Below are 17,038 nucleotides of genomic sequence, written 5' to 3'. Positions count from 1 at the left end.
ATGTTGATTCCATGACACTGGTTAAGTTTGGGTGCCCCGTGTCAAATCTACACCTCAATGCAATAATCAGACAAATATGTCCTTTCATAACAAACCACAAATGAATGTGTACACTTCTTGCATATTTACCCATGATTCCCTGTCATGGCAAGAGTCCTGCAACACGTAAAAGGTACAAAAGCACACTGTTACAGTCGTATTCATAGAAGATGAGGATTGGGGATGTTATGAAATCTTGTCTGTACATATAAAATTGTAAAAACATGATCATTCTCTTATGCTATGACACAAATTGAATTTGGGCTACCGGTAAACTGAATTGTATACCATGACGTACAGCTGTTATGTGCTACTACTCTAGTGTATTTCACCGCACACAAATTTCTCATGATTGGCAGACTATATCATCTACCGTAAAAACCCTCAAATAAGAGCCACTTTGTAACACTTTCATTTCTGGGTGGTGCTTATTTGAGGTAACATTTTGACAACTTTGTAGCCAGTGGCTCTTAAACCAGGGTGATCAAACTTTTTCATTGTGAAATGGGGAAGGGATAGGCAAACACACACACAACCAAAACAGACAAATAATTATTAATGATGTATCATTGCAATTAATTTATTCTGTAAAAATACTGTTATGGGAAAAACAAATGTCAAATAAATAAGAACGGCTGCTCGCTGACCGTGCTGCTTAGCGTACGCGATGATTCGACGTTTCACCGACAATGCGTAGCGATGCCTGAAGTCGGATTTGGTAGCACTCTCAGGGTCTGACCCACACTTGTACTTCCGTTGTACAATTGTTTACCAAGTCTGGTACGGCAAACTCCAATTTTTTTCTTGAAAACTGGGAATAACTTGCGTGGCTGTGGCTGGCGTGGTGGTTGATTTGGTGACGATATAAAATAGTTTCGATAGAATTTATCTGACCAGCAGCGACAGGAGCATGGAACGAATGAAAAAAATGATGCCCAATCATTTGTATTTATTGCAAAAACAATAAAGAAAAACACGTTTTTCTATAGATTTTTACAGCTTGGGTACTTGGGTACTTGGGCATTGTTTTAATTGCGCTAGACGTCTGAAAGTACAGCTTTGGTTTATACATTTCCTGTTTCATAATCAAGCCAGCTTATAATGATATGTTAATGATATTCACGTACTTCACTGTCCAGGCAAATGGGGTCAAACTATAGCCCCACCCCTATATAACCAAATACAAAACGATACCGAGAAAGTAACAATTACATGTATTAAAAATAATTTCCTGTGACCAATCGGAGAGACTAAATCATTTACGAAAGCCCAGGCCTGTTACAAGGCATTTTCTAATTGGTACAAGTCCAGATTATTTTCAATTCTCACAAATAGCTAATTTAAATATTTGGGTCAGGCGGGTCACGTCGACTTCGCTTTGCTGTAAGACAAGTTGATCGCGCAAGTTTGTGGAACTAATCCATTCGACTTCAATTTTGATTATTTTCGGCAAGAGAGTCCTCTCCAAACTAATGCCAGTTATTTTGTCACTTCCCTGAACATTTTGTCTCGAATCACCCCAAAACGAACGTCTCAAATGAAATGCCAAAAATAACCCAAAATCACGATCAGCGAGAGTGGGCTGCGTAATCATTACATTCTCACAGTCGGAGCTAAGTCACAATCCCTCAAACGTTGCCAGGACCGGATTAACACCTCTGCCCCCCCCCCCACGCTAAGGAAAAAATCTTTTGTTTTCTATTGACTTCCTGTTCCGGTCCGTCTGTGAGAAAGTATTTTCGATACCTCCGATTTTCCGATAAAGGCGTTCTAAAATCGTGACGTTTTTTACTTGGTTATAAAGACAACATTGGCAATGAATATCTCAACGTGTCCTTCGGTGTTTCGGCAAAAAACATAGTTACTACTAAATAGTTTGTGAATTGGTCGATTGTGTGTCAGAAATTTAAAATAGACAAGTTGACAGTCACATTCACGCTCTCAGTGTATTTCTTTCGTCTGTCATTCTTCCGTTCTCAATTATACTGGACATCAGGCAAGCTATGGGAATAATCTTTATTTGTCTCACACCTTCTGTGGGGCAATAAACAATGCAGGGTGGAAGTGAGGCACGACAAGCTTGTGTCTGCCTGATTGTAAACAACCGGGCGGCTGGCGCTTATTTCTGGTTTCTTATTGACAAAACCACTCAACTCTTGGTGGCTCTTAATGGAGGGTCAAATGTAACAAATTTTCACTGAGTGGCTCTTAATTGAGGGTGGCGCTTATTTGCGGATTTTTACGGTACTCTGGTAATAAGCCAGTGCATATCACACTTTCTGTACAGAAGATAGTGTTGCATACATAACCAGTGCATTTCTTCATTTTCCCAGCATTACTGCCTGCTAATGATTCTCTATAAATAATGAATCTAATATATGGATGCAGAAAATTGAACAATTTAAAAAGCTGCATTCATAAAAAACAATTAGACTTCATCAAATATCACAATGAGAAAATACAGACAAAACAAATTTCTACATCTATTCAAACAGGTTCCGGATTTAATAACAACATGCCTGAGGATATCGTCAGTCTTTAACATACATCGACAAAGACATTTAAATCATGCAGATACCGTATTTGTCGTACTTAGTGCCCAGCCCTACCGAAATGTTCGAAATAAAATCGTGAAACGTGGTCAATTAATTACAGAGATATTATAGCATACTTGTCAGATTTATTTAGTGCCCATGTTCAACCTAGGGCCCAACCATTCTGAAATGTCCCAAATTAAACCGTCAAGTCATTAACCTTTTCACTACCAGTTCTCTCTTTTCATCACAAATTCACGAAATATTCCTGTTTCTGCACTTTGCTTCAGAAGATTGGAACAAAATTACCATTTTTTTTAAATCAAATTTAAATTGACTGACATAATGTATATTTTCTCTAAAATTAGAGTTCATTTCCAGAAATATTGAATAATATAAGAAAAAAGTTAAGCAAAATTGTAGTGAAGAAGTATGGTGGTGAAAAGGTTGAGGTGTTCATTACTCAAAAATTGGAATTCACCATTTTTAAAAAACAAACGGCGAAATTTGTACAGGGTAAATTGTGCTGAAATGACGGAATGAGTTGCTTTGCATCAAGAATTTGCGAACAATTAAAAAAAAAGATAATGATAAAGATCAATACCTAATAATTTCAACATTGTAAAATCTGACGGTATGTAAATAATATTGTAAGAAAATGTGCATATTTTTGTGACCATTTCTGTTTCTTCATTGTAAAAGTCTTGTGGAAATCAATAATGACACAACATGGACTTTTTTTGCCAAATTATAAAACCTTTTTTAACCATTTCACCACCAGACTTTTTTGCCTAAATTTGTCTGCACTTTTTCTTTTATTCTTCAATATTTTTCGAAACGAACCCTAATTTTGCAGCCAACAGACAAAATTTCAGTCAATTTTAAATTTGTGCTCAAAAATTGTTGCTAAAAATGTCCCAATCTTCTGAAGGAAAGTGCAGACTATAAATGGGAATATTTTGTGAATTTGTGATAAAAAGAAGAAAACTTGTGGGGAAAAAGGTTAAAAAGTAGCTTTACGCTAATGATTTTTGTGTTATGTTCAGCATAAAAATGTAAAGGGCGAATTAAACTGTTTTGATTTTGCAGATCTCCCAAAATATGAATCACTATCCAAAATATCGCACAGGACAATCTTTGAGATAAATACAGTATATGCACCTGGTTTCATTGATTAAAAAAAAATGTTGTGAAGAGTTTGCCAAATTGTTATGGATTTTAAGACATAACGAATATTGGGGAATTATACCTGAATGGACAAACAAAATATCACAAAACACATACACTTGATGGAAAAGATTTGAGATTTACATGCACTTGTCTTTGTGCACAACACAAGCTAAAAGTTTCATTGCAGCCGATCTACCCACAATATAAAGCTTACAGGTGTTGGAATAAATATATAAAAAAAATTTGTCATAATATATAAATAAATAAATAATATATAAATAATAAATATATAAAAAAAATTCACAAATGATAAATGAATGAGAATTAATTCCTGTTGCAACATAAAAACATGAATGTGATCCGATTATAACTGTATATTAATGCTCTAGAGATGAGACAGAGATGGGTATAGAAGAAAAAAGTCAGGTTTATGACCTCATGTGCCAAATTGTCCAAGTCTATATCTCATGATCTAGATCATCAATAACCCAGTTTATAAACAATAACAATGTGGTACTTGAGTGAGGCATCCAACTGTTGGAACTTGTGTGCGTAGGCATGATTGAGACCTCATCTCCATTCATCAGTTATTCGATCATATTCAACGCTTCCTGAGACAAGGGCGACGCACTACAGTAACTGAGCAGTGAATCCCTGGTGACAATAACACCCTCTGCCGTAGACTGTACTTAACATGGAGGGATACTTGGTGTATCAAAGGAATGCAGGCTAATTGTTGAATGATGATGACATGAGGGATTCCTATAGGAAAAATTCCTGTAAGATTCCTTTAATATTTTGACACAAAATCCTTTAGGATTCCTCTAGGACAAATTTCTATAGGCATACTAAAGGAAACATGTGTCAAAATATTATAGGAATCCTACAAGGATTTGTCCTATAGTAATCTTAAAGGAATCATATAGGAAACATTTGTAATGGATGCTGAGAATGTGTACATAAAAAGTCAAGAGTCATGACTGATGAATATATGCATAATGGATGAACATAAAACAAAGGGTAAAAAATAAGAAACCAGGTCAAATTGGTAACAATGACAAGTAAAATAGCTAGTGAACAGGTAATGCTCATTCCCAGGCATTAACACCAATCAAAAATTGTGTACCGTAAAATACTTTATTTTATTTATCGCTGGTGATTCATTGAAAATAAAGTTCAGCAAATACATTCAACTCATCAAAAATCAGTGAAAATAATCACCATACAAAACACCCAAAAAGCTTCAGTGAAAATTTATTCCAGCTAAAGTAAAGTATTTTACAGTATTTAATTGTGACAATAGTATTCAATCTATAATGAACAGTTGAATGCAAATACTTAAATGTAATTTTTATGTCAACATAAGTATGAACATGGAAGACTGAATGCATGAATGAATGAAGAGATATAAATGAATAAATAAACCAATAACAATTAGGTAATGGTAAATAATAATAAATAAATGTAGTTAATGTCTTGAATATGAAATGAGTTATATACAAATTATTTTTCATGATGTCATACACATAAGAACCTAATTACTCCTCACCTTGTTACGAAGACTAATATCTGCAGATTTAGATAACAACAGTTTTACTGCATCCAATGCATTATTATAGCAAGCGGCCATCAGTGCTGTCCCACCATGCTGTAAAATATAAAAGAATACATATCACAGTTATTACCGTAAAATCTGTATTAGAAGCCGCATTCCTAATAGAAGCCGCACCCATTCTTTTTGAACAATTGAGACCTAAACATTCACCATTTCTCATATATGTAGATGCTCTAATAGAAGCCGCATCCCCTCTGTTGCATTGTACCATTTTATTAGAAGCCGCGGCTTTTAATACAGATTTTACAGTAGTGAGATTGTATGTATTTACATATTTACACACAAGTGTTCATGCAGTTCAGCATTTGGTTTCTCTTTTGTAGAATTGGTTAAGTTAAAATTTATGCAAATTGTTGCAAAATACACGGCATGTCGAACTAATAATTCCTGTACAAATTGCACACAAGAGAAAATCAGCATACTGAATCAACTTCAATGGAGCTTTCAGATAAAATTTGAAATAGCATGGAAAATAGCATTTTATGACTGCATGGATGTAACCGTGTATTTATTTTAATTGGGATTGGAGTGGGGTTATAGCAATACCTAGGTATGTATTCATGATATTACTATTGATATGTTCTATTAATTACCAGGTGACATGTTAGTGAAACACAAAATTCAAAGCTGAAAACGTTTACAGTAACTAAGTGGGAAATTATATATAATCAAGCCACCACCAATAGGTCTCCACATAAATATAGTGAGGGTACGCCTAATAAGCTTTGTGACCTATGTGGAAAAAGCTCTGTCAACCTGGGTTGCATAGAAACGGCTAAGTTTCAGAGGACCAGTGCAGCTTTGTGATTTGTTTGGCAAAGCTAATTTTTATGTGAAATTGAATGGCTGCTGCTCAGAAAGTGTTCTTCTGAGTGGCCATGATTTAGTCACATAATCTCAGCCTTGTAGAATTAGTTATCCCACTGACGAAAACACATTTCTAATCTTAACTCACAGTCGGTCAGCGTGTATCACAGTTGCACATTCTCAGATGGCTTGTTTTGTCAGCAGTGACAATCAAGATGGACTGACAGGGCAAGGCAGCTAGCATGAAGTGTAAAGAGAAGCTAGGAAACATTAGACAAGTCCCTCCCATGAGACTGGCAAGCAATTGAACTGAACTGTACGTTTACATTTTACAATTTATGGTGATAATAATATTTTGGGAAAATTGACTGGTATGGCAAATAGTGTATTTTCCATAATATGGATATGGCTAACAAGAAAAGTACATTGTCTGTCTGCTCGGTGTTGTTCTGCTCAGACAACCCCTCCCCTCACAATCCTGTGTGGTTAGTTCATTCATAACTGTGTATGTCACATGGTTGCACGATAGATAGTTTACCAACAAATAGAAAGCTTTTTTTTATAAATGACTGCCAAAAAGCAGCTGAAATTTGGCATATCTGATGGCTACGGCTACGGCTTCATTTCTGCCGATATATGTTCTAGTGACATGAGCTGAATTTGTTGCTGACTATTCTACTTGTTTTATACTACATGTAGTTTCTTTTTGACCAAATATAAATTCAGTGTGTCTAAAGTGACCCCAAGGATCGCTGTACTGATATATCCAAATTTATAGTCACCATTGTAATACATACAAATATATACAATCTCACTGTGTAAAAAAAATATATTCCTTCATTTTCAGTACAGAACTCTGATAAGTTGCTATATTGACTATATAGGAAAATGTCGAAATATCAACCCTGTTCAATTTGAATTCTTGTTAAAAACAGCAAGTTCAATTGCTCTGATACTACCGCGAGGTATACATATTGTTCATTTTCCAATGACATCATCAGTTCTTAAATTGAAATGTGCAGTGCTAGTAGCGGAGCCCTCTCAGACAACAGGCTGCTTGTTAGTCCCCGTTCGGACGCAGTCCGAAAACGGGGACTTATGTTTTGCCCTGTGTGCGTCTGTCCGTCCGTGCGTCCGTGCGTCTGTGATCACCTGTATCTCGAACATGCATGGACCGATTAAGTTCAAACTTCACTCATACATCACACATTATATGGGACATATGCACATGCATTTTTTTCATGATCCGATTAACGATAGCCGAATAGCGGCCATTTTAAGGCCGAAAATGCATCAAAATCGCACATTTTCACCATTCCGGACCCGGATCTCAGTTATGCATGGACGGATTTTGTTCAAATTTGGTACATACATTAAACATAATAGGACCTTGATGCACGTCATTTTTTTTTTGGATCGGGTTCGAAATGGCCGACTGGCGGCCATTTTGTTTTAAAGAATTCAGTTCTGGATCCGTATCTGAGACATGCTTGGATTGATCGAGTTCAAACTTCACACACACAAGGCACATCATGTCACAAATATGTATGTGCATTTGTTTCATGATCTCATTAACGATAGCCAAATGGCGGCCACTTTAAGGCCGAAAATGCATTGAAATCACACATTTTCACCATTCCGGACCCGGATCTCAGTTATGCATGGACGGATTTCATTCAAATTTGGTACATACATTAAACATAATAGGACCTTGATGCACGTCTTTTTTTTTTTCGGATCAAGTTCGAAATAGCTGACTGGCGGCCATTTTGTTTTAAAGAATTCAGTTCTGGATCCGTATCTGAGACATGTCTGGATTGATCAAGTTCAAACTTCACACACACAAGGTACATCATGTCACAAATATGTATGTGCATTTGTTTCATGATCTCATTAACGATAGCCAAATGGGGGCCGCTTTAAGGCCGAAAATGCATTGAAATCGCACATTTTCACCATTCCGGACCCAGATCTCAGTTATGCATGGACGGATTTCATTCAAATTTGGTACATACATTAAACATAATAGGACCTTGATGCACGTCATTTTTTTTTTCGGATCAAGTTCGAAATAGCCGACTGGCGGCCATTTTGTTTTAAAGAATTCAGTTCTGGATCCGTATCCGAGACATGTCTGGATTGATCAAGTTCAAACTTCACACACACAAGGTACATCATGTCACAAATATGTATGTGCATTTGTTTCATGATCTCATTAACGATAGCCAAATGGGGGCCGCTTTAAGGCCGAAAATGCATTGAAATCGCACATTGTCACCATTCCGGACCCGTATCTCAGTTATGCATGGATGGATTTTGTTCAAATTTGGTACATACATTAAACATAATAGGACCTTGATGCACGTCTTTTTTTTCGGATCAAGTTCGAAATGGCCGACTGGCGGCCAATTTGTTAAAGAATTCAGTTCTGGATCCGTATCCAAGACATGTCTGGATTGATCAAGTTCAAACTTCACACACACATGGTACATCATGTCACAAATAGATATGTGCATTTGTTTCATGATCTGCTTAACAATAGCGGAATGATGGCCATTTTAAGGCCGAAAATGCATCAAAATCACGTATTTTCACAATTCCAGAACCGGATCTCAGTCATGCATGGATGGATTTTGTTCAGATTTAGCACAATGTGTTGTACATATGCAGGCGCATTTCGGTCATGATCTGCTTTGAATGTATATGTCACTCAAATATGAACGGAACGGGGACGTGTCATTGACAATGACTTGTTTTTTCTGATTCAGTGGCATCTATTGAGAAGTCTACTATCAATGAACAGATTACATATACATATATGAGATGTTTAAATAGATTTGTGTCGGATAACTGCTCAGAATGTTAGGGACTTTTAGTCCTGTTTGGACAGTTTCAAAATGTGGACTAATGGATTGATGCATTCATTTGTCCGTCTGTATCTAGCCATATTTTACATATGAGCCGAACAAATTCACACATACATTGTACATTACATCAGACATATGTGCAGACATTTGTTCCGTTGTCCAATTCAAGATGAAAGAATGATGGCCATTTTAAATGCAGAAAATCATCAATATCACTTTATTCAGGAAACAAATCCCAGTCATTTGTAGACTGATTTGATTTAAACTTGGTACATATATTGAACATAATGGGACCATGATGCACTTCAATCTATTTTTTTTTTGGATCAAGTCTTTCATCCATTCTAATGATATATACACAGCAATTTATTATTAATGTTGAATAGTGTAATAATACACACAACACAACTATGTATCACAATATAAGGCAATGCATTACAACACAAATTTGCAATGCACAACAAAACATGACGCAATGTACGCCCTGCGACAATACAAAGTAGGTCACATGTCGTAACCTGTGGCGACTGCAGCAAGGGGTGTGTTAACCAAATGACCCAATCCAGCTAATGTATACAGTGCAAAATGCCTATAAATAACTAGCAGTGGTGTCAGTTCATGTCAATAAGTCTATTCTCTAAAAAGAGAGTGAAATATATAATGGGTAAAATACACCATTTTGTAAAGATAAACAAACCTGTGTCACAAAGGAGCCGGGCTTTAACTCGCATGTTTATTCCTGTCAGGCTGCTTCAAAACGTGCCCACAAGTGGAGATTTCGATAATCCTTTCCGTAATAGATGGGGAGAAAGAAGGATATACCCATTAAGGGCTTCCTGGCTTTGTTTATCTCTCGCTCCCGCCCTGCTAAGTAAACTTCGCCGATACATGGTAGTAATTGAGAACTGGGTTATAGAACACAATAATTAATTTTGATGATGTTTAACATTACATTTGCTGATATACAAGAAGCAATAATTTCTAATTGACAGAATAATTCCAGAATTACTGGATTAGATATTGCTATAGTTCAAACATAGACAGTTAAAAAAAGCAAGTCATTTCCAACGTGCGTGCATGTGTGTTTGTATGTGTGCACGGATATCTCAACTGCTAGTCAAATTTCAATGAAAATTGGTACTGTGGTGCTATTGGATGATGCACAGACGTGATCAGTTTTGGATAGAAATTTGTATATTAATTTGTTAATTTTAAACTTATCCATGTACTAGTTATCATATTTAAAAAAAAACTTGTGTTGTTTAACTCGAGGAAACAATGCAATAATTAACACTATGGGTAGAATCTTAAAATAAATTACCAAAAAAAAACGGTTCTCAATTTTTTCAAATATCCATAACATAAATGAGTGATCTTCAAGATTGTTATATATAATTTTTTTAACAATCGATACCTGAACATGAAATTGAGATATGAAAAAAAATGAAAAATTAATGACGATGCAGAAAAGAAATATTATTAACAGTCAAGGCGAATCACAGGTCACACATGAAAAATAATTAATGTTTATTTTTAACGTTAATCCCTATGGATAAAACTCTTTTGTATATTTTCAAACAGTCTTTTTTCAAAAAAAATGTTTCATCCCAAAATGACAATGTCATTTATTTTTTTCAAAAATGATGCATATTGTATTGGGGTGGTAACAAGCTGGGGGAGGGTCTGAAAAATTGTCGAATAACATTTTCTGCCACAGTACCCTAAATTCTACTAATCTGTGTACGATCCTATTTTGCATACAAACAACTATGGGGAAGACAATCTTTTTACTGAATCTGACTTTCTATAAAGTTTCACTTCCAAAATGGTGTTTTATAATGACCAATGCAATATTAGGGTAATGTTTTGTCTACAATAAAGGTCATGACAATTATCTCTACTTGACTGCTAGCTGATGTGCTTTGTGCACCAGAGCAATGGAAATATTGGCAATGATGCTTTTAATGTATTATACCTACAATCTGACCTTATGACCTCACTACTACTATGTCAATTACTCTAATAAGTAATACAGTTTGACAATGTTTAACATTGTATCAGCTGTTCTAAATCCTAAAGAAAATTTAGTAGAAATGGGTTCAATAATTCCAGTTATTTTGGTGAGAAGATTTTCATTATCAGTTCATGACAACATTTGGGTATATTTTCCTCCAACTTCATACACTTTGTAACCCAGTTAAGTCATGTAAAGATATTTTATCATTTTCACAAGAATTATTGTATCATGCCTTGCTAGTATAATTGAATGAGAAAATGACTTCACTTGATTGCAAAAAGGTCTCAGATTGTCATTATCAGTGAATAACACTTTAATGAAAATAAATGAGAATTGTTTTGCCAATATCAGATATAATATTTGTAGACCAATGTCTCTGCATCAATAGTTGCCTCACATAGACTATAGTTATATTGGTAATATGAGAGACATAACAGCTAAATTTTCAAAGCACTGTTTGTCAGTCACCAAATTATGTTTCAATTAACCGAATTGATATCGAAAATTGAAAAGTGAGTAGAAATAAGCAATCATTGTATATAATATCACAAACAAAATGCAGGACTGATATGAACAATACAACAGTATATAATGTAACCTGAATGAAAATTATAATTACATGTACTTGTCTGCAAGACTTTGAAATCTGGAAACAATAATTTGTGTGAGCTAACTCTCCCAGTGTGAATAAAATTTGTATTTGTAAAATCTACAATCGACCCAGACCCATGAAGTCCAAGAACAAAAATCAATTGACAAATCAATCAACCAAAACAAAACAACACACACACCTCTAAAAAAGCAGGACGCCATGTTTTGATAAACACTTCATCCACAAAATTGTACCAGACCCATGACAAAATAAACAAGAAAATCAATCAGTTCTTGACATTGCAATTAATGCTGTCAATCCTCCCATTATGTCCAGTATTTATACAGCATTGCTACTCGTATCAGAAGGGAAACTATTTGAATAGCTACACGCAATTAATGCTGTCAATTCTCCCATTATGTCCAGTATTTATACAGCAAAGCAATACCCATTGCTACTCTTATCAGAAGGGAAACTATTTAAATAGCTTCACGTATTTTAGGTATTGTGACACACATATTTCTTACATGTACCATTGCCTTGTATGATAGGATGAAAATAAAAATACACAACTTAGACACTAATACATAGAGGGCGGCATTAAGCATTTCACATTATGTTTAATAAATGTAATGAATGAACATAACAACCAAATCAAATTTCCCATGATACACTTTGATGTTATTGCAATCCATGGTCACGTCAATTTGTATATTATTTTAGGTCATACTGTAACAAATTAATCAAATTTAATTGAACAGTCAGGCTACTCCCTGTAATAATTAGAATTCAATGCCATAAAATTATGAAAAAAAACTATAAAATAATTATGATAAAATACACAAAAAACTTCAAAAAACTTAAGCAAAGACAGTAAAACGCCTTTTATACAAAATCTTCCAGCATGCACGGGGATTACAACCTTCCTCAGCCTGTAGATATGCCACTAATCAACCAATCATCATTCAATTTAAATGCCTTGCAGGAAACAATATTTTTTTTTATATATTTTTTTCTCAGGTGCGCCCTGTTTGAGGGCATGCATCACCTGGGTCAAAGGTGAGACTAACATGTGGTCTTTTGTTTACTACTTTGCGGCTGTGTACCTGTGGATGTATTCTATGTGTATTTGGATGTTCTAATCTTGGTGCAAACCAAATACAGTCTTGTTTACGTGAGTTTTGCAAGAGTTTGTTTGAGCTTCCCAAGAAGTGCGATTTTTTCATGTTGTTGATTACTGGCATGTTGATTTCCCATTTTAGAGCCATATTTTCAACTTTGTTTATCATTTTCATATAGCAATTTTGTCATATGTTAACATTGTCATCTATAGGAGTTCTAATTAGTGGTATGAGCCCTATAATTCAGAACATGGTCATGTGAGGGCGCCATTTAGTGTGGATGGTACTTTTCAAAGTCAGTTGTCCATAAGCCATTTGAGAGCCAAGAATGTTTTATTTACAAGTTTGTTTGCATGTACATTTAATAAATTCAATTTTGTGATTGTTTCTTCATGGTGTACAGATACACATGTCTCTGTAATCAATCATATTCATCAGTTTATTTGTAATGTCTGGGATTCAACTTTTTTGCATGTTGGCTATCGGAAAGCATTTCGGCACAGTTTTACTGAAAATACAAGTTTTTAATTGCTCATTAATATAATATATCTTGAATGAAATCTGTCCAGGCACACCTGACAAACTGTGGAACCATCATTCACAATGTGCAAAGTCATCTGACTACTGTACATACATGTATATCTCATATTATTTTTATTAAGAATAAGATTATTAGTCAGGAACTTCAGTCATATTTTAGAACCAGGATCTGTTAAATTTTGTGCATGTGTTTATGCACATGTAGTGGTTTAGTGTAAATAAATAAAAGCTGCTTAAACCACTAAATATGATATAGTATTTATAATATTTGGTAATCAATGTCCTAAGAAATTATTAAAAATAGCTAGACGTTGCAATGTCCAACCACCAAAAAACGTGCAGCCCCCATATTTTTCACTGCACATCATCCTCTGCTGACAAAGTGATAAAACCAGGAAAATATGTTTGTCATTAAAAATCTTGGCATACAAATCACGTCATTGGCCTTTAAAAAAACTGTTTGATCAGGAATATATTTTTTCGAGACGTAATGTAGCATGCATTATTTTCTGGTAATAGTTTAAATCATAAATAACCTCAACAAAAACTAATGAAAATACGCTTTGAGAATTTCACAAGTTTTACACTATTCTTACTAATAGCCAAGCTAATGGTTTCCAGGTGAGAAAAATTGTAGAACTCTATACCTCTTAATTTAAATATCACCATTCTAAATGTGGCACCGAAGGACAAATTATTTAATTCTGAACAAATATCAGGACGAAAACTTCTAGATTGGTTAGTTGCCATAGAAACTGTGATAACAATAGCAGCTAGTGTGCGCAGATAATTATATTGTTACAAAATTGTTATCAATCTGGGTTGTTCTTGAGTGTGTTATTAATACTACCTCAAGCCTCAGCCATATAACTCACCTCCGAGACTAACAATGCCACAGATATACCTAGACCCGAAACACACACACAAGCGGGAACCAAAAAATCTAAACCAACTGAGAAAATACATCCAGTATTTGAAGAAGAAACTAGTCAACTTTTTCCGACACTACCACCAAATGATTATGCCTTAATATGTACCCACTGATATGTTATTTTTATCAGAACATGTTTTGGTCATACATGCAAAATTAAAGCTGTTTTGACAAAAACCCAAAATGGTGGCCAAACCATGTGACCAATTGTAGTTTTTAAATTTTCTCACAGTAAACTTGGCCATACATCTAAAATAATCAGATAAATGTGGCTTCTGCAAAAACAAAAACTACTTCCTGTTAAGAAGAATTCCAAGATAGCAGCCAAACCACATGGAGAATGTTCTAAGCTGATTGACTTGTGAATTGTGAGGAAATCATTATAGCCACTTTCATGGCGTTCTGACATTTTTATCTGCCAAGTAATGAAATTTGCATTACATTTATTGTGTATTTCATTTTTTTTTCAGCAAACTGTATGTGTGCTATTGAATAATGTTTCACTTATAATATAATAAAATAAAATATTGTATATTTCAAATGTAAGTGTTGTTATTTTGTTGGAGAGTGAGTGTGAGAGATGCATGATGTAGTTGTATATGGTGGATGTCTGTTCGATGTGATAAAATAAATAACACAGTCATTCAGAAAATATCATGATTTGTTGTCTACTCTTGGGTTGTTGGCCTTCGGCTCTGGAATCATCAATATTACGGTCATGACCACTATCCCTTGTGCAGGCAACAAATCATGCTATTGCCCTCACAAACATGTTGTTGTATTTAACTATCCTTCAACACCCGCCCACATTCCTTCCGACATTGAAATCAAACTTCAATAAGTAATAAACAATCCAGCTCCATTTCAGTGAACATTTTCACCAATATCTAGTTCTGGTCTCCATAACCCATAATATCTAATTCTGCTCCCCATAACCCATAATATCTAATTCTGGTCCTCATAACCCATAATATCTAATTCTGGTCCCCATAACCCATAATATCTAATTCTGGTCCCCATAACCCATAATATCTAATTCTGGTCCCCATAACCCATAATATCAAATTCTGGAACATATAATATCTAATTCTGGCCCCCATAATATCTAATTCTGGTCCCAATAACCCAGAATATCTAATTCTGGTCCCCATAACCCATAATATCTAATTCTGGTCCCAATAACCCATAATATCTAATTCTGGTCCCCATAACCCATAATATCTAATTCTGGTCCCCATAACCTATATTATCTAATTCTGGTCCCCATAACCCATAATATCTAATTCTGGTCCCCATTAACATAATATCTAATTCTGGTCTCCAATATCCCATAATATCTAATTCTGGTCCCCATAATATCTAATTCTGGCCCCATAACCCATAATATCTAATTCTGGGTCCATAATCCATAATATCTAATTCTGGTCTCCAATATCCCATAATATCTAATTCTGGTCCCCATAATATCTAATTCTGGTCCCATAACCAATGATATTTAATTCTGGTCCCCGTAACCCATAATATCCAATTCTGGTCCCCATAACCCATAATATCTAATTCTGGTCCCCATAACCCATATTATCTAATTCTGGTCCCCATAACCCATATTATCTAATTCTGGTCCCATAACCCATGATATTTAATTCTGGTCCCCTTAACTCTTAATATGTAATTCTGGTCCCCATAACCCAAAATATCTAATTCTGGTCCCCATAACCCATAATATCTAATTCTGGTCTCCATAACCCATACTATTTAATTCTGGTCCCCTTAACTCTTAATATCTAATTCTGGTTCTCATAACCCTTAATATCTAATTCTGGTCCCATAACCAATGATATTTAATTCTGGTCCCCATAACCCATAATATCCAATTCTGGTCCCCATAACCCATAATATCTAATTCTGGTCCCCATAACCCATATTATCTAATTCTGGTCCCCATAACCCATATTATCTAATTCTGGTCCCCATAACACATTTATCTAATTCTGGTCCCATAACCCATGATATTTAATTCTGGTCCCCTTAACTCTTAATATCAAATTCTGGTTCCCATAACCCATAATATCTAATTCAGGTCCCCATAACCCATAATATCTAATTCTGGTCCCCATAACCCATAATAATTAATTCTGGTCCCCTTAACTCTTAATATCTAATTCTGGTTCCCATAACCCATAATATCTAATTCTGGTCCCCATAACCCATAATATCTAATTCTGGTCCCATAACCCATAATATCTAATTTTGGTCCCCTTAACTCTTAATATCTAATTCTGGTTCCCATAACCCATAATATCTAATTCTGGTCCCCATAACCCATAATATCTAATTCTGGTCCCATAACCCATAATATCTAATTTTGGTCCCCTTAACTCTTAATATCTAATTCTGGTCCCCATAACCCATAATATCTAATTCTGGTCCCATAATCCATAATATCTAATTCTGGTCCCCGTACACCATAATATCTAATTCTGGTCCCCTTAACCCATAATATCCAATTCTGGTCCCTATAACTCATAATATCTAATTCTGGTCCCCATAACCCATAATATCTAATTCTGGTCCCCATAACCCATAATATCTAATTCTGGTCCCATAACCCATAATATCTAATTTTGGTCCCCTTAACTCTTAATATCTAATTCTGGTTCCCATAACCCATAATATCTAATTCTGGTCCCCATAACCCATAATATCTAATTCTGGTCCCATAACCCATAATATCTAATTTTGGTCCCCTTAACTCTTAATATCTAATTCTGGTCCCCATAACCCATAATATCTAATTCTGGTCCC

At 35.0% G+C, this 17,038-nt stretch overlaps 1 protein-coding gene across 2 annotated transcripts in view; it reads right to left on the bottom strand.

Annotated features, from left to right (window-relative positions):
- The window catches only part of LOC144349692 (death-associated protein kinase 1-like), an 85,581-nt gene that overhangs the window by 25,976 nt on the left and 42,567 nt on the right, over positions 1-17,038 (bottom strand). The window contains exons 1-2 of one of the 2 annotated variants that reach the window (XM_085494580.1): positions 9,730-9,837; positions 5,293-5,391 (exon numbers count right to left, since the gene is read on the bottom strand). In XM_085494580.1, the coding sequence (XP_085350706.1) occupies positions 5,293-5,373 (81 nt within the window). In that variant the 5' untranslated portion in view covers positions 5,374-5,391; positions 9,730-9,837. Of the gene's footprint in view, positions 1-5,292; positions 5,392-9,729; positions 9,838-17,038 lie in introns of those variants that run through there. The other variant, XM_085494579.1, reaches the window with a different exon arrangement.

Source organism: Saccoglossus kowalevskii, chromosome 20 (assembly GCF_978046115.1).
Source record: "Saccoglossus kowalevskii chromosome 20, keSacKowa6.1, whole genome shotgun sequence".
Lineage (NCBI taxonomy): Eukaryota > Metazoa > Hemichordata > Enteropneusta > Harrimaniidae > Saccoglossus > Saccoglossus kowalevskii.
Note: the sequence above shows the minus strand (reverse complement) of the source record. Positions and strands in the feature narration are given on the sequence as shown.